At 41.6% G+C, this 25,096-nt stretch overlaps 1 protein-coding gene across 1 annotated transcript in view; it reads left to right on the forward strand.

Annotated features, from left to right (window-relative positions):
• Nucleotides 1-247: 247 nt before the first annotated feature.
• Nucleotides 248-25,096, forward strand: part of AGA (aspartylglucosaminidase) — a 30,631-nt gene continuing 5,782 nt past the window's right edge. Inside the window, exons 1-8 of the mRNA XM_075860227.1 lie at nt 248-450; nt 4,866-5,019; nt 7,135-7,247; nt 11,150-11,262; nt 15,924-16,041; nt 16,129-16,204; nt 16,544-16,651; nt 20,875-21,008. Coding sequence (XP_075716342.1) covers nt 330-450; nt 4,866-5,019; nt 7,135-7,247; nt 11,150-11,262; nt 15,924-16,041; nt 16,129-16,204; nt 16,544-16,651; nt 20,875-21,008 — 937 coding nt within the window. The 5' untranslated portion in view covers nt 248-329. The remainder of the gene's footprint in view (nt 451-4,865; nt 5,020-7,134; nt 7,248-11,149; nt 11,263-15,923; nt 16,042-16,128; nt 16,205-16,543; nt 16,652-20,874; nt 21,009-25,096) is intronic.

Consider the following 25,096-nt stretch of genomic DNA (forward strand, 5'->3'; position numbering starts at 1 on the left):
TTATGAGGGCACCATGTCTGGCTGTTATAAGGCACTGCGTTTGGCTCTGTTATGAGGGCACCATGTCTGGCTGTTATAAGGCACTGCGGTTGGCTCTGTTATGAGGGCACTGGAGACCTGACATATCTTCCTCATAAAGAAGCGCTCTGTATATTTCCATTATTGCTTGTCCAGAAAGTTCTGAAAATCAGACTACAGTAAATGCGGGAATATTTCCGGTTTGCGGAGAATGCGCACACTGCCGTACATCGCCGTGCACAGCGGTCACGGGTACAGAAGTCACTTCCCTGTGGGGCTGCCGTGCACACTGCTGTATTTCCGGCATAGACATGGAGGGCGGTGGTTCCCCGGTGCTGTACGTGCTGGCGGCTCAGCTGTGTGCCGTATACTCGCAGCCCAACCTGCCCCTGGTCGTTAACACATGGCCCTTCCACAGCGCGACACAAGCAGGTGAAGAGGGTGGGAGAGCGGCCCATGTGTCGGTCTAGCGGGGGCGCGCATGTCCTGGCGGGAAGTGTCAGCAGTGTTGTAGTATAGGATGCGATACCAGCGTGCTTCCAATCCTGCCACTCTGTGTGACTGCACCAGGACGTCCACTATGCATTATAGCTACAGTGCTATATCCTGACATGTCACGGCCACAACAAGGGGGCTGTGGTGTATCGCAGAGCTTTGTGCTCCTGAGGCCTCTTCACTTAGGAAGCACGCAGGCATAATGACTTGATGTTCCAGAGAGGGTCTCTGGTGGGGTCCCTGTTCACACGGAGTTTTTTTGCAGGCAGAAATATCTACCTGGAAAAATCGGCTCCGATCTTTTTAAGTGATTTTTGCACACATGCGTTTTTGACGCGACTTTTGAGCCTTTTTTTTTTTTTAGCTATCTCTTCAACAGAAAGATGGAGTAACTACGAGCGTTTTTTTTGCCGTAAAACGCGTAAAAAAAAACTTGTTTATTTCCGTCTCCCATTGATTTCAATGGGGTTTTTGAGGTGGAAACCGCCTCAAGATATGGCATGTTGCTTCTTTTTACCGCAAGCGTTTTTTTTGCTCCCGGTAAAAAAAAAAACGCCTCCACCTCCCATTGAAATCAATGGGAGTCAATTTTGGCCGTTTTTTTGCCGTGGTTTTTGCATAAAACTACTTGTGAACAGGGCCTGACCAAACGCTAGTATTTTTTTTGTCGTCCATAACCGGTTTTGACGTAAAAGAATCCGTACAGACATCTAAACGAAATAGGGGAACTTATCAATGTTTTTACGCCGTTTTTCTGGCGTAGAAAAGCCACCAAATTGGCCGTAAAGTCGCTATTTGCATTGGAAATTGCGACTTTTAGGCATTTTACATTGCCCTCTGCACTTTTGAAAAAAGGGAGCTTGCCTTCCAAAGATGTATTTATAGTTTACGCCAGAAAACGGACGTATATTATACTGGAAATCGAGCTAGATTTCGCTCTGCGACGTACCTTGCTCCCTCCCACATTGTTCGCTGCTTTGCTTCTTCCCTTGGTTTCCCTCCGCATGCTGCGGCTGATACGATGTGCTGGCGCCTGTCAGAGGTGACGCAGCCCTGACTATTGCATATGAGACCCTGACGCTGCTTGTTGTCAGGACCTTGTATTAGTCGCGACGTGCTGAGGGAGAGAAGCGGTGAGTGTACTTATATGAAATGCCAGTTCTAATAAATCTCCCTCGATCTGTTGGAGTTTTTCAGTCTTGTCGGTTGCTATCATTGGCAATACTTGGAAAGTCATTTGTGACAAATAATAGATGTCTGACCGGGCCGCAGATCAAGGCAGAGATCCATCAGTTATTCGTCAATTTAACTTCTGAACAACAACCTTCACAGACCAACCGAATGACAAGTCGTTCAGAAAACGGCCATAGACGTGCTGCATCAAGGATCTCTGTTGTACTAATCCGTAATACTGCGGCTATATCTCGTAATAATGTAGCTCTGTGTGCCACTGATTTTGTTTTTTTTTTACAAGACACGTTTTCTAAAAAAAAAAAAAAATTATTGTATGCTCCAACATATGTCGTTTTAAGCAGGTATTCCCAAGTGGGCATCATACGGCCGCACACAGTCCGTAATATGGGACTCCATATGCCGTTATTCAGGGTCCATGCACGAGCCCTCAAGGTGGTGTCTCACTTCAGACATTAGTATATATGTCCTATATTTATGTAGTGAGACAACTCCTTTAAGGTTGGCCCTACATTTACGCCTCATGCACACGAACGTATGTGCCGTCCGCTAAAGTGAATGGGTTGGTAAAGCGTATCGGGTGCCACTCGGATGCCGTCAAAAACGGTCCAAGTGGCACAACGGTCGTGTGCAAGAGACCTTCGCATGTACGTTTGGAAAGCTCCCGACGTATATGCTAAACATTTCCATAGGGCTCCATGAGTTTCCTTTTGGTCTCAGTCGAGCTGATATACGACAGTATATCTTTTTAAATATCATGTAGAATACGCTTTTCCATCCCGAGGGATCCAGCAAAAAAGGTATACGCGCAGTATGGTTTTTTGTTTTTTTAACATTGGAGTCTATAGGTGACATATGTCACTCTATGGCATACGTCACAGGTATGTCATGAGCCTTTCAATAGCTCTACATGACATATACGTTAAACGAATACCATTATAGTCTATGGGTGACGTATGTGTTAAACGGCACCGCCACCAATGTGGCATCTGTATGTGGCATTCGTCACCGATAAACTATAATGTTATCCGTTTAACGTATACGTCATGAACGCAATCATGAAAGTTCTTGACTTATACGTTTAACATACACAATTAAACTCTATGGTGGCGGATTCCACCGTTTGGTCTTCCGTCACAAACTATGTTTAAAGAATTTTTGAGCTTTTCCCCGGCGAATACGTTGAACTTGGGCTCAAAACCTCGTTTGCACAGAGCGTTAGGAGCATGGAATTACTATAATGCACTTAGATATGTTGCTACATTATTATCCATGCTGTCCCCCTGACAGTATGTGTATTGGATTGGATTCATTATGTTTACTGCCTTAGGGGGAGTTAGGGCTGGGCGATTAATCAAATTAATTTGATTAATTCGCCCTCAAGGGCTCTCGCGATTCTTTTTTTTTAACAGAATCGAATCAATTCTGTAGTGGCGCCGTCACGCAGTGATGAAGGGGGAAGCTCTGGCCCGCCGCCTCGTCACTGCCTGGTCCGCCCCGTTCTGTCCCTGCTTCCCCATAGAAATGCTGTTCTTTAGTGACCAAAATGATACAGTGCGGAAAAGCAGGTCCATGGGGAAGCCGACTCCTAGTGTATAGCCACATAGCCCCGCTGTAGATAGCACCCCCCTTGCATATCCCACCACAACCACTGCACCCCCCCCCCCCCCTTGTAGATCGCGCCGCTGTAGCTGCCACTAGGAGCTGAATACCCGGTCAAAGTGTCGGCAACCTCTGGCCGGGGATTCAGCTCCTAGTGGCAGCTACAGCGGCGCAATCTACAAGGAAGGGGGTGCTATCTGCTAGGGGGTGTGGCACTATGTGGACACTGGTATTACATGTGGCCACTGGCACTGTCATTACATGTGGGCACTGTATGTGGCACTGTATGTGGGCATTATCTACCGGGACATTGTGGCACTATCTACATGGGCACAGTGGCACTATATGTGGGCACAGTGGCACTATATGTGGGCAGTTTGGCACTATGTGGCCACTATCTACATGGACATTGTGGCACTATCTACATGGGCATAGTGGCACTATATGTGGGCAGTTTGGCACTATGTGGCCACTATCTACATGGACATTGTGGCACTATCTACATGGGCACAGTGGCACTATATGTGGGCACAGTGGCACTATATGTGGGCAGTTTGGCACTATGTGGCCACTATCTACATGGACATTGCGGCACTATCTACATGGGCACTGTGGTGTTTTCAGGGGATTGGGACAAAAAAACTCTGACAAGTGTAATATATCGTTTTTCATGGTCGATTTAAAAAAAAAAAAATAAGGACAGACAGACTGGAAATGGATGAGAATTTGGAGACACTGATGTAAAATGCACATGAAAAACTGACAAATGATCAGTTTTTAATTGCCATCTTTTTTCACTCTCGTGTGGCTGTAGCCTAAATGACTATGATTCCAGGAGTCCTGTTCATCTGTTTCGTGGTCGGGCTGGGAAATCCAGCGGACACATGGATAGTTTTTCACAGTCCAATCACGGTCGTGTGAATCCGGTCTTAATGTAATTTATTTAAAACACCATCGTGGGGCTGGTACAGCACAGGGTCCTGCTCACACTACGGTGTAATCTCGCCCCAGAGTGCCCGCTCTGCGCTGTCTGCCTGGCCCTGCTGCAATTTAGATTGCTCTCGCCTGCAATGTTGGAGACCGGCTGACGGGGTGACGAGTAGCGGTTCGATGTTAGTGCATGTGGTATATAATTGAATATAGATTCTGTTAACCTGTTCCATGCCAGGGAACACAGAAGTTATAATCAATTAAATAGACATTTTTCCAATTGTATTTATGATAAATAAAAAGTATTTGCAGAGGTTAAAAGTTGTGAAGTTAAGTACAATAATTATAGCAAAATAAGTTATTTATATAACAAAAATGCATTAAATGATCTCTTGGTATTACTGTTAAATAAACAGAAATAATTGAAATTCAAATCGAAAATCGCCCAAAGTATGAAAAAAAATCTAGACTTTATTTTTTGTCAAAATCGCCCAGCCCTAGGGTGAGTGGTAAAAAATGTCGGTCAGGCAGGAGCCAGATATATTCAGGGGAGAAAAGGATCAAACAAGGATTCTACAAGAATCATGATGCCCACCTATGTTTCCGTTTGTGCTATTATTGTTTGTTAGCTTGGAAAGTGCTGGCGGTTGGTGGGTCTCCCTTGGATGCGGTTGAGAAGGGCTGTGCTCAGTGCGAAATTGACCAGTGTGATGGCACAGTGGGATATGGAGGAAGCCCTGATGAATCTGGAGAAACAACCCTTGATGCCATGATTATGAATGGGTAACAATGTATTCATGTATATTTTACAATAATGGATGTTGCACAGATTTTCCTGTTTTTCCCTTACTGCCGCTCGGGATACGTTTACCTTAGGGTGCCTGTACATGTACCAGACGTGTGGCGGTAGTGTGGAGCACGACTTAGAACTGCGCACCAAAATATCACACGGTTTAGGGCACTGTTCACATGGCATACCTTCAAGCCGAAAAATACAAGAAAATAGCCTCTCAAATCTGGACATTTTACTAGCTGATTTTCAAAGCATTTTTCAATTTTGCCAGCCTCTTTTTGGAGCATTTTTAGAAGCGCCAATAGGAAAGACTTCAGTGATGTTTCAAATAGTGTCGCAAATGAGAGAAATAAACGAAAAAAACAGAACTTACCTAATCGTTTCCACGACAATCAACCGCTGATGCTCCGGCAACACTCCCTGTGATTGTTTACATGGACGTAGCATGTGACCGCTGCAGCTATTTAGAGGGCTCAGCGTTCATGTGTTGTATTGCTGACATAATGCCAGAAATCAGATTCGTCACCGCCGAGCTCTCTGATTAGCTGCAGCGGTCACATGCTACGTGCATGTAAACAATCACAGGGAGTGTAGCCAGAACATCAGCGCTGGATCGTTGGGGGAAAAGATAAGTAAATACTGCGTTTTTGGGGGTTTTTTTTGCCTTCTTTTCGCACTTGCAGCCGTTACAAAAAAATGGATAACCAAAATCAAGATAACCGCTATAACAATGACAAGAAAAACAAAAAGAGGAGGAAAAGGAAGTCAGGCCAAACACATTGGATAGATCAACACTTTATCCACAGTCTCTTTAGGTGTAGTATACAAAACAAAATCACCGAAATGTACCAGTTACATAAATTCTACATCTCTTAAAGGGTTGTTCTTACCACAGACATTTATGGCATATCCACTTCTGGGACCCGCACCTATGTCAAGAACAAGAAATGTCGGAATTCTGGAAACAGCCGAGCTCACTGAGCTACGCTGTGTCTGTAACTCCCCAAAAAAAAGTAAATAGGATTTAGGGCCATAAGGTTTTTTTGCGGAAACAATAGCGTAGTCCTTACGGAACTGAATCAAACGGAAACCAATTGCAACAGAAGCATTACCGTTGAAGTCAATGGTAATGCAAACCGAAGCTTTGGTTTGCGATTGGCTTTCCGCTCATCGGTTCCACAGACGGAAAGGTCGAACGGAACCCATGAACGGAAGCCCGCCACTAATGTGAACACACCCTCATTTTGTCTTTCTGCCATAAGCGAAGCCCACAAGGCGCCTACGGGATCAGATCCACACACATTTTGAACACTACATGACCAAGAAATGCTGAGGCTTATATGATCCTAAACTGCCTCAACAGAGTACAAGCTCCCCTCCTAATCTCTTCCACTCACATCACACCTCTTATATCCCTCAGCCTGCTGGTCCCAAGGGGGAGATTATCCTAGAGTGGGTTCATTGTCAGCGGGTCCTGCGTGTCTCTGAACCGCAGGATCGAGCTGTTACCGATCACATCTAAGTTCTTAACTTAGATGTGATAGATTGCAGGTGGATAATGCGTGTCAGAGACACGCAGGACCCGCTGACACTGAACTTGTCAGTCCTGCTGACCTGACGGATTCAGGTCTCAGCGGAAGATACATCTGCTCTGTATACAGAATAGATAGCAGCTGTATCTCAAAAAGTAAAAATATTTTTTAATAAATAGTATTTCGAAAGTTGCACCAATCACACTGGCATTTTTCTTAAAAAAACAAAAAAACGATTTACAAGATGTACATAGCCTTTAAAGTCTCCTGCTCCAACTACTCAAAACTTCTGTACTGTAGGCTTATTTCAAAATTACTGGGACCGTAGGATATATAAACCATCTGTATGGGACATTAAACAAAATCGTTGAACCTGACCGTTATTCATGAAGATAAATTGGAGGATACATAAACAGTGTTTGACAACATTTACACACACACACACACACACACACACACACACACACGCACACGCACCCCACACACACACCCACACACCCCCAGTGTAGGTCAACAAGGGGGCTTAGGAAGGGAATAAATGTCATCTACCTTATTACTTTTTCTGTATTTCAGCAACACAATGGAAGTTGGCGCAGTAGCCAATTTAAGAAGAATTAAAAACGCCATCGGTGTTGCCAGAGCTGTCATGGAGCACACACAGCACACATTTCTAGTTGGGGAGTCCGGTATGTAGATCTTAACTACTGTAATGTTTGCTTGTACCTCTCATCCTTATCTAATTAAGTCTATTCACGTGGTCATATCATGGTTTTTGCCATGCTTTTCGCAAAATAGAGAAAAAACACAATGGCTTTGCAAATATCAGTACAAAAAACGCGATATGACTGTGACATGTGAATAGAACCCAAAGGGTTTTTGTTTTTTTTGTAGAATTAAAAGAACTTTCTAGTCCTCTGTTTGAATTCCCAAATGGTCTCATAAAAACACAGCACCCAAAAGAAATAGAAAGGAACATTTTGTTATCAGAATCTGTCGGTAGTATAGCCTGGGGCTTCAGGCCATTAAATCTTCAGAAAAAAGTAAGATAAAAAGAATTTACAATATAGGGCGTTTTGTTAATTTTCTTCATTTTTATTTTTTTTTCCTTGTATCTTTTAGCCGGTTGAGGACGCATGAGATCTATGCTCGTCATGAGTGGCTGGACATTGCCACATCGTGACGGGCATAGACGTCATGCTGATCGCGCGGGGACAACAAGTGTGCGAGCGTGATCAGGAGCGGGGCAACGGCTGTAATACGCAGCCGCAGCCCCGCTCTAACGGTGGACATAAGCTTCTCTCCGCTGTTAACCTCCTTGAATGCCTCGATCAAAGCTGATCGCGGCATTCAAATGGAAAATTAGATGGAGGGACTGCTCTTTTTCCCGCAAGCGTTTTTTTCCGTGGGAGGCAATTTTGGAAGTTTTTTGCCACAGTTTCCACGGCAAATAACTCTGTGTAAACAGGGCCTTATATTGTTAAAGCTACTCTTAACACTTTCAAGTTCCCCATGTTTTGTCTGGGGAGCTCTGGAAGGAAGTGTGAGGTGGAGGCCTCTTGAGCATTTGTCTCTTTTTTTCCTTCCCTATAGCAGATCCCGGTAATTACTAACAAACGCTGGGGGGGGTTTTCAGATAAAACATGACTAAGCCAAGCAGAAGTGTCACTTCATTACTTTACATAGGGCAGCATGAACAAAATGACAGCTGTACTTCAACAGTGAGGCTAGATTCACCGGCGTTGCGCATCTCGGATGTGAAAAACTGCAATTTTTCACGTCCGAGGTGCATCTGTGCCCTGCGCTGTGGAGGGCGATATCACGCATCCCCCATAGACTAGAGTCTATGGAGGGATGCGTGAAGCGTGAAAAAATAGGACATGTCCTATTTTCTCATGGACCCTTCACACAGTATGTTGAAACAACGGCCGTGTGAAAGGCCACATTGATTTATATAGTTCCGTGTGAATAAGGCCTAAGGGTAAGGACTAAGGGTATGTTCACACGGCCTATTTCCAGACGTAATTCGGGCGTTTTACAGCTCCGTAATTTCAGACGTATTTTGTTAAGACGTGTGAACATACCCTAAGGGCTTATTCAGACGAACGGGATATACGTCCGTGCAACGCACGTGATTTTCACGCGCGTCGCACTAACCTATATTAGTCTATGGGGCCGTGCAGACATGTGCGTGATTTTTACGCAGCGTTGGTCAGCTGCGTCAAAGTCACGACATGTTCGTTCTTTGAGCGTTTTTCGCGCATCACGCACCCATTGAAGTCAATGGGTGCGGGAAAACCACGCATGCCACACGGAAGCACTTCCGTGCGACCAGCGTGATTCGCGCAACATCTGTGAAAAGGATGAATGAAAACAGAAAAGCACCACGTGCTTTTCTGTTTACAAACATCCAAACGGAGTGTCATAATGATGGCGGCTGCGCGAAAATCACGTAGCTGTCAAGTGCCTTTTGTGCGCGCAAAACGCCGCGTTTTTTGCGCGCGCACATGCTCGTGTGAATCCGGCCTAAGGCTGAGTCCACATACTGCGGATTTGCTGCGACATTCGCGGCGGAAATAGTCTGCATGTGTTTTGCAAAATCTGCCTGTCTTACATGTGGATTTTGGCGCAGATTTCACCCTATGCATTGCGAAATGTGAAATCTGAGGTGAAAATCCTTGACAAATCCACAGCAGAATTGACATGGTGCAGATTACAAAATCTTCAGCATACCCTCAAATTTGCGCTGATTTTTTTTCTTCTACATGTAGTGTAAATAGTGGATAAGAAAAAAAATCTGTCCTGGTCATGTGATGATCACATAGGTGCTCAGCTTGTTGCAAGACAAAGCTATGATAACTTCACTGTAACGAGCTGTGCAGTTGTGTGTCCATAACATGCCCAGGACAAATTTTTATACAATGGAAGAAAACTGTGTGGAATTGATACACAAAATATAGTGGCAAATTGTATAACTTTCCATTATACATTGAAAAAGCTTTAGGGTATAATCCCGCGTAGCGGCGGCCGAAACTCTTGACCGCATGATTTTTGCTGGTAATACCAGGCAAAATCGTGTATCACTGGCCACCACACGTGAGTGGGCTTTCGGCTGCATGCGGCCGCTGCTATTTCGGACCATACCCTCCTTTACTCAAACCAAATACCCCTTTAACCCTTTGTCAAACAAAAATATATCCTAAATTATAAAATAAAAAATAGTGCCTAAGATGAAAAAGTTCAGGATGTGCAGTGCTTGGTGTAAGGGAGATATGCCATACGTCTATTATAAACGACCACTTGCGTGCCCGCTCTCTGTCGTGATGTCTAAGGTGGATATGCCATACATCAATTCTAAATGAGTCCTTGACAAGATATGGCGACAGATTGTGCTGTGACTGCATAGAAGAAGTGTCCTTGCTGTTGGTTTTAAGAGATTCTATACTGTAAAGTCAGTCAGATTTTCTGTGTGGCCTACAAATAGGTCACCTGTCTTAAAACCAGTGACCGCTGAGCGGATCTGATAAGAAGGTAGTTGCTAGCCATTGCAAAGACCCATTGCGCCATATTCTGCCAAGGTAGTGGGTGGCCCCACAGTGACCCACAAGGGCCCAAGCGGAAGGAGAGCAAGAGTGACATGCTCACACACCAGACATAGATCAGGATGGGACTCCGGTGAGGTTGATATTCCTGACCTCAGTAGTATACCGCTTCCTCAGGTCAATTGCCCGGAAGAGTGCATAGGTTGCCAAGTAAAGAAACGGTTGAAGCAATCGCGTGTGTCCATATCTGTATTTATAGCAGGCCCTTGTTACATTTGCGTGCCACTAATGCCTATATCTACATGCACATAGCTGCACACGATCATCAGAACTGAAGAGACCACAAATCTTGTGATCCAGATGGCGGTAAATATTTGAGTCACGTTGACAAGTGAACTGATTATGGACAGGAGGTGATTAGATGTATGGAGTCACTGGAGGCTGTACAGCAGGATTGATGCAAATGAGTACTGCACCCTGAATATTGTTCCTAGAAAAGTTTGCTCGGCATCACTTAAAAGCTTAAATTCTGGGCTGTAATAGCCCTAGCCCCTATAGTGAAAGGGTTAAACTAGAAATTATTCTTTATTGAAACTTAGTGGTTATCAGAATCAACTGTGACCCAAGGCGTTCATTCTCCTTCCCAGGAGTCGGTAGTTGCTAGCAGTACATTGTGTGTTTTATGTTCCCATGGTGCAGCACTAGTAGGTCCGGCTTTATTTAATAGCAATGCAATGAAGACAATCTGATCTGTGCACATTAAGACTGCTCTTGTAAGTTCACTCCTACTGCATTCTGAACAAAAATAGTGGAGTTATTAGAGTCTCCGCTTTTCTCCTGAGTTGCCGTTATAAAATTGACAGAGGTCTGAACTTATATAAGAAGACTCATTTCTGTGGCTCATAAAGTGCTGTCTTGTGTTTCTAAAATTGATTTGAATTTTACTTTGCAAATTGTAATGTGAAAAGGCCAGTTTATGGGGCAGCAAGAAAAAGCTGAATAATAACAATTAAAACCAGACTATAACTTATAAAATACATCAATTTTAGCATCCTTGTTTGCTGAGAGTATGGGTTTTGTGTGTGAAGACTTAACCACCAACAGATCGTTATCCATGTACTCGAAATGGCTCGATCAGGAGTGCCAACCAAACTTTCGGAAGGTAAGTAATATTAGTGATTTGACAAATACATTAGACATTCAGTATTTACCTTAGAAATGTATAGTGTGTGTGTGTGTATATATATATATATATAGTAAAATGCCTTTAATCCAGCATTAAGAGGACATGATTATCAAACAGTCCGAATTATCAGGCAGCCATGGGTAGAGAACCTCCCGGAAGACGGCCCAACATAAAATGCTAACATTAAAGTGTTCCTCCAGTTGTACTCTCCCACCCAAACTGACACCCGGCGCGGAGAGATAGATGCTCCTGTGTGTTGGGCTGTACAGTTTGTGTGGCAACCTTCCGACGCCCAAAGAGTATCGTGTGCGGGTCCATTTCTAATTAATAAAATAGATACTTTATGGGCATCATACAGTTGCCACGACAACTGTGACGCCCATCCTGCAGTAGCGCCACTCCACATCGGATGTCAGTTTGAGCAGGAGTACAACTGTAGGGACGCGTCAAACATGCTAATATCACGTTTTCAGCTTTGTGATTGGTTACCTCCGCTCAGTCTTCACTTCTAGGATTGTGATATCACAGCTGTGAAATGTAATAAAATTTTTTGTAAAATTCCAGTATTGTGTATTACTAAAGCTTGTTTTACAATTCTAGTTCAGACATGGTTGCCGTATTTTAGACTGTAAATGACGCACATCTGTATACATTGAGCTTTGAAATCAAATTCACAGGGGTAGAGCTCAATGGGCAACAAAACTGCATGACAACTTAGGTGACACAAGTACCACTGGATAGATTACAGCATGTCATGCAGAGTGATATATGGTATCGTAATACAGATGCGAGGAAATTGCATTTCATCAAGTGTTAAAAAGTTGTTGTTTTTTATTTCAAGCTTATGGAGAAAAAAATACTTCGAGATAACACAGCATATAGAGATAAGATGCATATTCTTGGATGTGGCACTGGTCATCATTGCCACTTGTATAATACTAGCAAAACGTGAGAGTGGGTCGGCACTGCATGAGTTAACAGTCAGGCAGAGGGCAGAAACTGCCTAGGAATTCCAGCAGGTCAAGTAATGCAAAACGCAAGGGGTGCTAAACTCCGGAAACAAAGTAAACCGTATCTCCAAGCAGAGGGAAAGAGAGTGGCACTCAACCAATGACGTTTTCTTTTAGTCTTCATTTCTTAGTAGAAAAAGCGGGTAAAAACTGTTTGTACCAGTGTTGGTACTGTTTGTGTCATTGGTTGAGTACCACTTTCTTTCCCTCTACAGTCCTGGCCAAAAGACTTGAGGCTGACGCACATTTTGCTTTTCACAAAATGTGCTGCTTCAGTGTTTTTAGATCTTTTAGTCAGATGTTTTTATGGTTACTGAAGTACAATTATAAGGCCCTGTTCACACTGAGTTTTTTTTGCCTCGGAAACCGCAGCAAAAAACGCCCGAAATTGACTCCCATTGATTTCAATGGGAGGTGGAGACGTTTTTTTTACCTCGAGCCTATTTGCCCTATCTTGAGGCGTTTTCCGCCTCAAAACCCCCATTGAAATCAATGGGAGACGGAAATAAACGCGTTTTTTATGCGTTTTTCGGCAAAAAACGCTAGTGGTTATTACAACTTTCTGCTGAAGAGATAGCTAAAAAAAAATGCGTCAAAAATCGTGGCAAAAAACACGTGTGGTACAATACCACTTAAAAAAACCGGAGCTGATTTTTCCAAGCAGAATATCTGCCTGCAAAAAACTCTGTGTGAACAGGGCCTAAGCATTTCATACGTTTTTAAATTTTTATTAACAAATACATCAAGTTTATGCAAGACTCAATATTTACAGTGTTGACCCTTCTTTTTGAAGACTATTCGCCCTGGCATGCTGGATATCGGCTTCTGGGCCAAATCCTGACTGATGGTAACCCATTCTTGCCTAATCCGTGTTTGGAGCTTATCACAATTTCTGTGTTTTTGTTTGTCAATTTGCTTTTTGAGGATTGACCACGTGTTTTCAATGGGATTGAGATCTGTGGAGTTGTATGGCCATGGACCCAAAATTTAAATGTTTTGTTCACAGAGCCACTTAGTTATCACTTTTGCCTTGTTACAAGGTGATCTATCATGCTGGGAAAAAAACATTATTCATCACCAAATTGCTTCTGGATGGTTGGGAGAAGTTTCTCTTGGAGGATGTTTAGATACCATTCTTTATTCATGGAAGTTTTCTTGGGAAAAATTGTGAGTGAGATGAAAAGCAACCCCACACATGAATGGTCTCAGGATGGTTTACTGTTGGCATGACATAGAACTCATGGTAGTGCTTACCTCTTCTTCTCCGGACAATCCTTCCAGATATCCCAAACAGTCTGAAGGGGGCTTTATCAGAGAAAAAAAACTTTACCCCAGTTCTCTGCAGGGCAATCCTTATACTTCCTGCAGAATGTCACTCTGTCCTTGATGTTTCTCTTGGAAATAAGTGGCTTTGTTGCTGCCCTTCTTGACACCAGGCCAGCCACCAAAAGCCTTCATCTCATTGTGCATGCAGATGCACTGAAACCTGCCTGCTGCCATTCCTGAGAAAGCTCTGCACTGATGTTGAACCGATCCGGTAGCTGAATCCTCTTTAGGAAACGGTACTGGCACTTACTGGACTTTCTTGGGTGCCATGAAGCCTTCACAGCCATTGAACCTCTCCCCTTGAAGTTCTTGATGATCCGATAAATGGTTTGATTTAGGGGAAAATCTTACAAGCAGCAATGTAAAGCCCTTTTGATGCAAAACAACGATGACTGCACGTGTTTCCTTGGAGGTAACCATGGTTAACAGAAGAAGACAATGATTTCAAGCACCATTCCCCTTTCAAGCAACCAGTCTGCTCTTATTCAATCAGCATGACCGAGTGATATCAGCTGCGTTGTACTAGTTAAGGCCTCATGCACACGGCCATGCCCGTAATCACGGCCCCGATCGCGGGCATGGCCGCAGCCTGCATTTTAGGCCCGTTCTCCCATACAAAGTATGGGAGCACGGCCCGTAAAACGCAAAAGATAGAACATGTTCTATATTTTGTGGTACAGTTCTACGGCACGGACACCTATCCTTAGCAATAAGGAAAAGTGTCCGCGGCCAATAGAACTGAATGAGTCCGTAATTGCAGACGGTATTACAGTCCGCAATTACGGAGATTTTTTACGGTCGTGTGCATGGGGCCTATCTCTTTCTCCTGAGCTAACGAGAACATCACTGAAATGATGCTAGCAGGTCATTTTGTGACGGGGCTGAAATGCAGTGGAAATGATTTTTTTTGTGATTAAGTTAATTTTCATGGCAAGGAATGACTTTGCAATTAATTTGAATTCATCTGATCACTCCTCATGACAATCTATAGTTAATGCAAATTACTACTATAAAAACTGAAGCAGTAAACTTTGAAAACCAACATTTGTGTCCATCTCAAAACATTTTGCCAGGATTGTACTTGGAGATGCAACTTGTATAATGTGAATAATGTATGCATTGTATGCAAACCACATGTATACGGAGAATTTTTGTCATTCACAGTTGAAGAACATAATTGTCTAAAGAATTGTAAAATAGTTAATTCTGTAATACTAAATGTAGATTTAACTTGCTTTAACCTCCATTTTTTTTTCTAACACATTTTAATGATTATTGTCATATAACGGATAAATAGCTACAACGTTTAGACATGAACTCCAGGCACACTGGTAAAAGCAGTACTTAGGAACAGTGCTATAAGCTCAGTTAGGCATGTCATCAGCACTAAGGTGTACATTACTGCATTTTATTCCCCTTTTAGACTTTTTCAAAGGCTGGAAGATGCAGCTGCTTTTCTCATCCAGTGGGAGGGTCAGCTAACGTCCCTGCCTGTTTCTAACCCTATTGCCCTCTAAAGTACCATACATAGGATCTCCTCACTTATAGACTGGCACTGTGGTCCCTCTTTGATACAAGGTTTGAGAAGACAGAAACATTTTAATCTTTCTAATGGGTGAATGAAGCTCTGCTTGGTGAAGAATTTCGCCCATGCTGAATTGTCTGATGCAACAAGAGTGATGGAAAGTAAAAAAAAAATATTCCATATACTGTTTGACTGTGAAGCATGACCAGTCTATCAGAAGAAGAGTTTTAGGAATAATTATGGCATGGAAATAGTTCTGTACAGAAAATGACAAAAAAAAAACAGGTACTCTTGTGGTCCATACACATTCCAGGTACTTCTAAAGTCGATTTTTGACTGAGCAGCTCCTGTGTGTTCAGCTATAGATACCAAATTTAGTATTTGCAGTATTACAGCTAGTTAGCCCGTGTTCTTAAATAATAAGTCAGTAGCACTTTATAAATCAAATAATCCTGAAGATGGCATACCTATTAAATGACAGATTTCTTCTTAACACTGACAGACCTGTATGTTATTTCAATAGGGGATAAGCGACTGTAAAAGATTTGGGCACCCCTTTTCCCCAGGGGAGCAAAGACTTGGACAGCTTAATAGACGACTTTGGGAAACAGTCAGGCTACCCTCTACACGTTCGATCTACAAATATTTAATGTCTGTGGTTAGCGTAATATAGAACTCCTAAATGTAAGACTGTAAAAGTGGATTTAGAATATTTGACAAAATATGATATAAGTGGTATTAACACAAGACTGCACAATATTACATGTGGCTCTCAGAATGTGATTCCAGATCCTGCGAAGACCTGTGGCCCTTATAAACCTGTAAGACGTTTACCAGAAGGAAAAACATCCTCCTTACAGAAAAAAGTGAATTTGCACAGCCATGATACCATTGGTAAGTGTCTGATATGAATATCATAATTATAATATACATTTTGAGATTTGTTACTTTTATGTATCTTTTTATATATTGGTTGACTAGGAATGATTGCAGTTGATAAAAATGGAAATGTTGCTACTGGTACCTCCACAAATGGAGCATCTCACAAAATCCCTGGGTAAGTGAATATTTCTTGTATAAAGTCACCTGTTCTTTCTGTGTTGGACATATCTGTACATGTTCTTTTTTTCCCCCATGAAATACACGAATTATTTCTTTATAGAATAAGATATTGTTCATTCATATTGTCAAATAGGAGGAAGACTGTTCCGCCGTTTCTGAAAGCAGACCGCGAATAGTCTTTTTAGATACATGGTGCACAATGGAAATGTATATTATTATGAAGTTTAAAGTTTTATAATATCTTGTTCATGAATGAATATCGCCAAAGTCATACCTGTGAAATGTTTCATTTAAAAATAAATGTAAGAAAAGGTTAATTTTATCTTTTGTCTAGACGGGTAGGAGACTCGCCATTGATTGGAGCCGGATCCTATGCAGACAGTTCAGTGGGAGGAGCAGCCGCCACTGGAGATGGGGACACCATGATGCGATTCTTACCAAGGTAATGTTCACCTCTTAAAGGAATAGTGTCACAAAATATTTTTTTTTAACATCAGTTTGATTTTAGTCTTTTATTAAAAACTTTTATATTTATTTGTGTGTTTGTGTTTTACTTTTTTTTATTTTTACACTTTTTCTTCCCTATGGGGGCTGCCATTTTTTACTCCATTTCTGTATGTGTCGATTAACGACACATACAGACATGGAATACGGCAGCCCCAGTCTCATAGTGAATGCGAACGGGGCCCGTTCCATCCACTATGGTGTACGCCGTCTGTGTGGGAACGGCGCATGCGCCGCTCCCACACAGTCCAAGTTGAACTGCGCGCCGTCCGGCGCCATTTTCCTGTGGACCGGAAGTCGCGGCCGGACAGTAAGATTACTACTTCCGGTCGCGGCTTCCGGACTTGTGCACTTGGAGCAGCGGCAGCGGACGGACCGGAGGGAGCGGCGGCGACAGAGGCAGGTAAGTGATTTCTATGTATGTTCGTGTTTCAGCGTGTTTACTACTGTATGTTAACCTTCTACACTGTGTGTTAGCTCAAAAAATGGCGACACACAGTGTAGGAGGTTAGACCGTTAAATCCCCTCGTTTCTCCCGGCACTAGCCAGGATAAAGGAGGGGGGGGATTCTAAGCGCTCACTAGAGCGAGGGATTTTTTCCCAATTTTGCAGCATAAAGCAATGTGGTTGCTTTACCACATGCAATGCTGCAATTTTGGGAATTGCTCCATCTAGTGACCAGTGCTGGGAAATATTATAAATTAGAATCTAATTTATAATATTTCCTGACTAAAAAAAATTAGAACAATGTTTAATCACCTACACACTAATTCTTTAACTAAAAAAAAAAATACATTTTTTGCTAACACATTCCGTTTAAGGTCCAGGCCATTTTTTTTTTTTTGTTTTTTCATTTGCTTTTTTCCTCCCTGCCCTTTAAGAACCATAACTTTTATTTATTTTCTTGTTGAAATACGCGTATGAGTGCTTGTTTTTTGTGGGAAGAGTTGTATTTTTTACTGGCACCATGTAATATACCATATAATGTACTCAAAACTTTTTTACAAATATTTTGTGAGGTAGAATGGGGGAAAAAACAGCAATTTCATTGTTTTTTGTGTTTTGACTTTACTGCGATCAATTACATGTTACTTTATTCTGTGGGTTAGTATGATTACGCTGATACCAGATTGATATAGGTTTTTTGTTTTTTTATTAATTTTACAGAGTAAAAACTATTTGTTTAAAAAAAAATTGCTGTAGTTTTATTGGTACTACATTGGGTCACATACAACTTTTTAAACACTATATTTTCCATTATTTTTGTGAGCTGAAGAGACGAAAAGACAGCAATTCTGAAGTGTAGGACAAATATCATTATATTGTAAAAGTTCAGACTTTGATGGGTGCGGCAACACCAATTGTATGTTTTTTACTAGTTTTTTTAAGTTGTGTTACAGAAAAAAATGGGGAAAGGGAGGTTATTTAATACTTTTTTTTTTCTTTTGTATTGTGTTAAAAACTTTATTAAACTTTATTTACCTACTAGTTAATTTGAACATGTGATAATTAGATCGCTGGTGCGATACTCTGAAATTCTTATGTACTACAGTGTATAGTGCTTTCTACGGTCTCCTATTAAACCCTGCCTCTGGCAGGATTTAGTAAGCAGTCTAACATGGCAGACCTGGGGGCCCCCCAGTAGCACCCCAGCTGCTATGACAACACATTGGCACCATGCTATGATGTCGCGGGGAGGTCGATGGGATGGCAATTTGGATGGGATTAACTGGAGCATCTAAGCCAGGGGTCTCATATAGAAAAAATGGGAAGTTGACGGGCCGCATTACTTTCAAATTTGATACAATACAAAATTATTGTTAATCAATGTTATTTGAACTACTAGAACACTATATTACTATAATAATACCGCTAAATTTGAGCTATTTCTCCACGTGCTTATTTCAACAATCCAGTTTTAAAGTTTACGTGTCGCTAAATGCAGTCCAGCGGCTCAGTTAGCAGCGTTTGGCAGACACACATGTCAAGATTGGGCAGCCCCTTTTTAGATAGTGCCACAGTGCCCTCTGTGGATGCTGCCGCAGTGCCCTCTGTGGATGCTGACGCAGTGCCCTCTGTGGATGCTGACGTAGTGCCCTCCACGGATGCTGCCGCGGTGCCCTCCGCGGATGCTGCCGCGGTGCCTTCCGCGGATGCTGCCACAGTGATGTCAGGGGCTTGCCCAGAGCTGAAGTCCTGGAGCAGAGCCGCTTCTAGAAATCTGCCTGGGATTCCAGCTCTGATCCTGACATCACTGTCCATATATGGACAGAGATGTCAGGGGCAACCCCAGAGCTGGAGTCCCGGGCAGATCGCTGGTAGGCATTTCCTGGGACTCCAGCTGTGCTCCTGACATCACTGGGAACTCCTGTTCTGGGGAAGCCCCTGACATCATTGTTAATGTATGGACAGCGATGTCAGAGGCCTCAAGCATGCGGCCCGCATGCGGCCACCTTTTGACCCAGCTAATAACGGCCACATCTAAGTTCATGAAGTTAGATGTGATAATTTGTAGCTGGATCCTGTGCGTCAGAAACAATGGTCTGTCTGTATTCCCTTAATACACAGGGTGAAAACCATGTGGAGCCGGTGATTTTTCTATTTTAATCTTTTTAAGGCCACGCTGCACTTCTTCCTGGGTTAGACAGGTGACATTATATGGAGAATTTACTTTATTCCTCTCTATTTCACCTGACATTTAATTTTTCTCTGTGAATAGAGTTTAGAATTTTTTTTTCAATAAATTCACATTCTCCACATCATCCTCCACAATTTCTCCGTCATGTTTTTTTTTTGTTTTTTTTTGTTTTTAAAGTGCCAACGCTTTTCGTTTTACTCTTTTTCTGTTTATGTAATTGAAGAATATTTTAGGGTTAGTTTTACTCTCTGGCAGTTCCTCTTTCTCCAGTTTTACGGCTTAATTCAGTTTTTTTACATAAATCATTTTTTTTCTTATACCTTTTTAGTGCTTCTTCACTGACTTCCAGTTTCAGTAGTTTAAATGCTTTATTTTTGTTTATTGCCCCCTTTACATTTTCATTTATCCTCATTGGTTTTCTCCTGTTCCTAATACTTTTTTTTATTTCCAGGGGGTATGTAACTGCAAATTTAAGATGATTTAAAAAATATCCCATTTAGTTTCTGTACTCTTATTTTTGAGGACAGTTGACAAAGTCAAGGACATCGCTAAGCTGATCAAACTTTTGTTTCATGAAGTTCAGTGTTTTTGTAACTCCTCGACATTATATCATATTGAAAGTCAAGTGGAAGTTTTATTATATTATGGTCGCCATTTCCTAGGTGCCCCCCAACCTGCACCTTTGTTATACTGTCAGGTCTATAGGTTAGTATTCGGTCCAAACGGGCCCTCTCTCTAGTTCCTACACCAGTTGGGAAAGGGAATTAACTTTAGTTATTGACAGAAACATGTTTCCCTTGTGAGATCCACAGGTATATCTGGGTAGTTGAAGTCACACATAATAACTTCCTCATTGGGATTTGCTGCCTCATCTAAGATTTTCTGTGGAATCTATTATATTTGGTGGCTTATAGCAAATCACTATCAGTATTTTATTATAATTTTTCCCTCCATGTATTTCTACCCATAGAGACTCCACATGTTAATTTCCCTCATATACATCATGTACATTTTCCGGTAATAAGGGCTTTCAAAAGGACATAAAAGCAAATCCCTCCCCCTTTCTGTTTTTTACGATGTTTTCTGAATAAACTGTAACCCTGTTAGTTAACCCCACCAGTCATAGCGATCATCCAGCCATTTCTGTTAACCCCACTATGTCATACTTTTCCTCTGACATTATAGATTCTAGTTCATTTATTTTGTTTGTCAGGCCTCTAACATTGCAAATAATTTAGAGGTTTTAAGGGAATTTATTATTTTAAACGTATCCTTATTACCTATTCTAACCCCTTCCTCCGTTCCACACCCAGTTTAATTAAGAAGTCCCAGTTCTCTATCTACACGATCTTGTTCTCTATCTGTAGTTGCCCTCCCCCTGTTTATGCACTCCTTCTGTTGTAAGGTAATGTTTTTCCATAGTATACGACATGCAGAGTTCTATGTTTCTTTTTTTTGCTTTTGACCATGTAACCGTTATAAACGTTGTTAGTGCAATGATGCTATTTACTGATTTATTTCAGTTATCAAGCTGTAGAGAATATGAGGATGGGATCCGACCCTACCACAGCATGCCAGAAGGCTATTGCTAGGATTCAGAAACACCATCCAGTCTTTTTTGGGGCTATCATCTGTGCCAACAGGACAGGAAGTTATGGTAAGTTTAGGTTTACACGTGTTGAATCAAACCGATACATTCTGAGAAACATACATGCTATTGAACAGGGATTCATTTTCAGATTATATTACTGTACTTTAGTACAGAATGTCTAACTGATCATTTCGTTGATTATCAGAACATTGCAGCAGAGTAATACAGTTACTATTCCCTGCTCATATATAATTTAATTTAGAGGAACCTAGTGATAATAAAGGGGTTTCTCCACCACAAACATTTATTACCTATCCACAGGATAGGTGATGCAGGTATGATAGCTGGGGGCCTCTCCTCACCTCATTTGTGCCCCTATTCTCATACATTTATCATCTATCCTGTAGGTAGGTGATAAATATCATTTTAATGAAAACTCCCCCAAATTAAGTTTCAGACTACATATTTTTAAAGACCAAGGCTAACGACAGGTAGGTGTGAAACGTTTTAACCCCTTCCCGCACCTTGACGAGCTGCACGTTCAGGTGAGCAGTAAGTTTGCTCACATTGACGTGCAGTTACGTCTGTACTTTGACAGTTAACCGCCGCTGCGGTGTAGTGCCCTCCTCTCCCCGTTGCCGATCAGGGGCCCATTGCTGCTGATTTCGTCAGTCAACCCCTTAGATGCGGCAGTCAATTGTGATCGCTGCATTTAAGGAGTTTAGAGCAGATCGGCAGCCCCCACATGAAATCACGGGGGCAGACAATGGCATCTGGGCAGCCATGTACAGAAGCCTATGAGGACCAGCCGGAGGCTCTTCCTCATAGGCTTCCGGTCAGTGTGACTGTCACGTCACAATGACAGTTAGAATTCATTACACTACCTAGGTAGTGTAATGTATTATAGCATCGATCAGAGCTGCAAGTCTTCAAGTCCCCTTGTGGGACAAGTAAAAAAAAAAAAAAGTATAAATAAGTTAATAAAAATGTTTTCTAAAAGATATAAGTTATATAAACAAAAAATGCTTTTTTTTCCTAGAAGTCTTTTATTATAGGAAAAAAATGAACACGTTAAAAAAAAGTACACACATTTGGTATCACCGTGTTCGTAACAACTCAAACTATAATGTTATCTTTCCTGCATGGTGAACACCGCAAGAAAATAAGTAAAAAACAATGCCAGAATCACTATTTTTGGTCACCCCCCCCCAAAATATACAATAAAAACTGATCAAAAAGTTGCATGTGCCCCAAAATAGTACCAATACAAACTACAACCCATCCCGCAAAAAACAAGCCCTTACACAGCTTTTTTGACTGAAAAATAAAACCGTTATGGCTCTCAGAATATGATGACACAAAAAAAAAATCGATTTTATTAACAAAAAGTGATTTTATTGTGCAAACGCTGCAAAACATAAAAAAACTAAATACGTATGGTATCGCCATAACCTTATCCACCCGCAGAATAAAGTAAAATTGTCACTTATAGCAGAGGATAGACGCCATAAAAAAAACATTGTCAGAATTGCTGGTTTTTGGTCACCTTGCTTGCCCAAAAATGGAATAAAAAGTGATAAAAAAAAATCGCATGTACCCCAAAATGGTACCAATGAAAACTACAGGTTGTCCCGCAAGAAATAAGCACCCACACCGCTCCGGTGGAGAAAAAAATAAAAAAATTCTGGCTCTCGGACTATGGCGATGCAAAATGTGCAGTGTTCCAAAAGCGGATAACATCTGGCACCATTTGTTATACCCTCCTATTATGCCCTGATGTTCTCCGCACAGATTACATATGCCCCCACATTATAAACTGAAATACCAGTAAAACTCCAAACAGAACTACTACCAAGCAAAATCTGCGCTCCTAAAGCCAAATGCCGCTCCCTCCCTTCTGAGCCGTACAGCGTGCCCAAACAGCAGTTTACGTCCACAGATCTGGCATCGCCATACCCAGGAGAACCGGATTAATATTTTATGAGGCATTTGTCTTCAGTGCCACAAACTGGGCACAACATATAGTGCACTAAAATGGAATATCAATGGAAAATTTTAATTTTCACTCGGCACCATCCGCTGTGCATTAACCCCTTCGCGCACTACGACTTAATAGCATGTCGGGGTGCAGGGGGTGACATATGGAGCGGGCTCACACGATGAGCCCGTGTCATACGCTGCGGGTGTCAGCTGTGTATTACAGCTGACATCTGGGACGAATGGACAGGAACAGCGATTGTGCTGTTACAGGAGCATATAAAAATGACAATATACCTAGGGGGACTAATTAAATATGTAAAAAAAAAAAAAAGTTCATAAAGTTATTAGTGAAACAAATTAAATATTTAAAGTCCAAAAGAAAACCTTTTTCAAATTTTTTCGCTAAAGTAATGTAAAAAATAAAAAAAAAAACAAAAAACACAAAATTGGTATCGCTGCATCCGTAAAAGTCCGCACCATTACAATATACCATTATTTAACTTGCACGGTGAACGCCATAAATAAGAATTTAATACGCCAAAATCCCAGTTTTTTGGTCACCTTAGCTGTAAAGAAAAAAAAAAATTACTAAAAAGTGCTCAAAAAGTTGTATGTATCAATAAAAACTACGGCTCATCCCGCAAAAAATAAGCCCTCACACCACTCAATCGACCAAATAATAAAAAGTGATGCCTCTCGGAATGTGGTGAGGCAAAACTATTTTTTTTCTTCAACAAATCGTTTTTACTTTGTAAAAGTAAGTAGCATATGAAAAAAACTATATCGATTTGGTATCACCGTAATTGTATTGACTCGCAGAAAAAAATTAAGTTGGCGTTTTTACTGCACGGTGAAAGCAGTAAAAACAAACCCCAAAAAACAATGGAGGAATCGCAGTTTTTTCCAATTTTAGTCTGCAAGGAATTTTATTTTCAGTTTCCCAGTACATTAAATTGTGCCAATAGAAAATACAACTCATCCAGCAAGAAATAAGCCCTCACACCACTTTATTGACGGAAAAATAAACTTATGGCTCTTGGAAGGCGGGGAATGAATAACAAAATTAAAAAAGCAAAATATGTATCAGTCCAGAAAGGGTTAATTAATTTCTAATAAACAATTTATGACCACATATGCCATACTCGGGAGAAATTGCTTTACAAATGTTGGGGTGTTTTTTTTTCTCCTTTATTCCTTGTAAAAATTAAACATTTCTAAGTTTTTTCAGAAAAAGTAGATTTTCATTTTCATAGACTAATTAAAATGCAATGCGAGAAAACAGAAAAAAACAAAAAAACTCCCATTGGGGATTTTACCCATCTTTCTTACACTTCGGAATAACAAGTCTTAAAGAAGCACTCCAGCAATATTTTTTTTTGCCTATATAGTGCAGCATAGGCTATTATTAAAGAATAACTTAGAGGCTCTTGTGTATGCCTTGTGTATAACTGCTTTAGTTGATATTTCATTTATGGGTTGTCTGCCATCTTGGTTTCTTCTTCCCCTCTGATATGGTTCCCCCAATGCAGCCTACATCTTCCATCATACCTCTGGCTTTACTGAGGAGGAAGAAGGGGTGAAGTCTCATCACACTGCACTTACTATCTAGCAAATGATATATCAGTGACACAGAACTTTTGTCTTTACACTGCAGGATCCCAGTGCCTTACTATGTAACACAGCTTAAGCCTGTCCCCCCTGCCTCCTGCTAGCGATAGTTTTCTCTGTCAGCTCTTGGAAGCAGATGAAAGAAGGGTGAAGCTGCATCTCATAGAAATACACTAGACTCTCTGCACACATCACTCACAGATATTATAGACCGTGTAAGCCAGGGGAGTTTTATATCTCTGCAGCTAATCATTGTATGGACTTACCGATTTATATCACTGCACTCCTGGACCCTTAGATAGGGTAGAAATAAGCTCTTCAGCAGCACTATATGCATGGCGAGACATAAAGAGGGTGGAGCTGGGTGGGGAGGGGTCTCAGTGCAGCCAGGAGGGATTTGATAGGTGATGATGTAATCCAGTAGTTCACAGGAAGTCAGACACATAAGAGATACTGACCTCCTCTCTACGCATGAGAGCATGGTCCATTATGGTGGTCAGACTGAGATCACATGACACAACTGCCCATAATAAAAGGGTTCAAAATGTATGGAAGCAACTGAGCTG

The sequence above is a fragment of the Rhinoderma darwinii genome, chromosome 1, assembly GCF_050947455.1.
Source record: "Rhinoderma darwinii isolate aRhiDar2 chromosome 1, aRhiDar2.hap1, whole genome shotgun sequence".
Taxonomy (NCBI): Eukaryota; Metazoa; Chordata; class Amphibia; order Anura; family Rhinodermatidae; genus Rhinoderma; species Rhinoderma darwinii.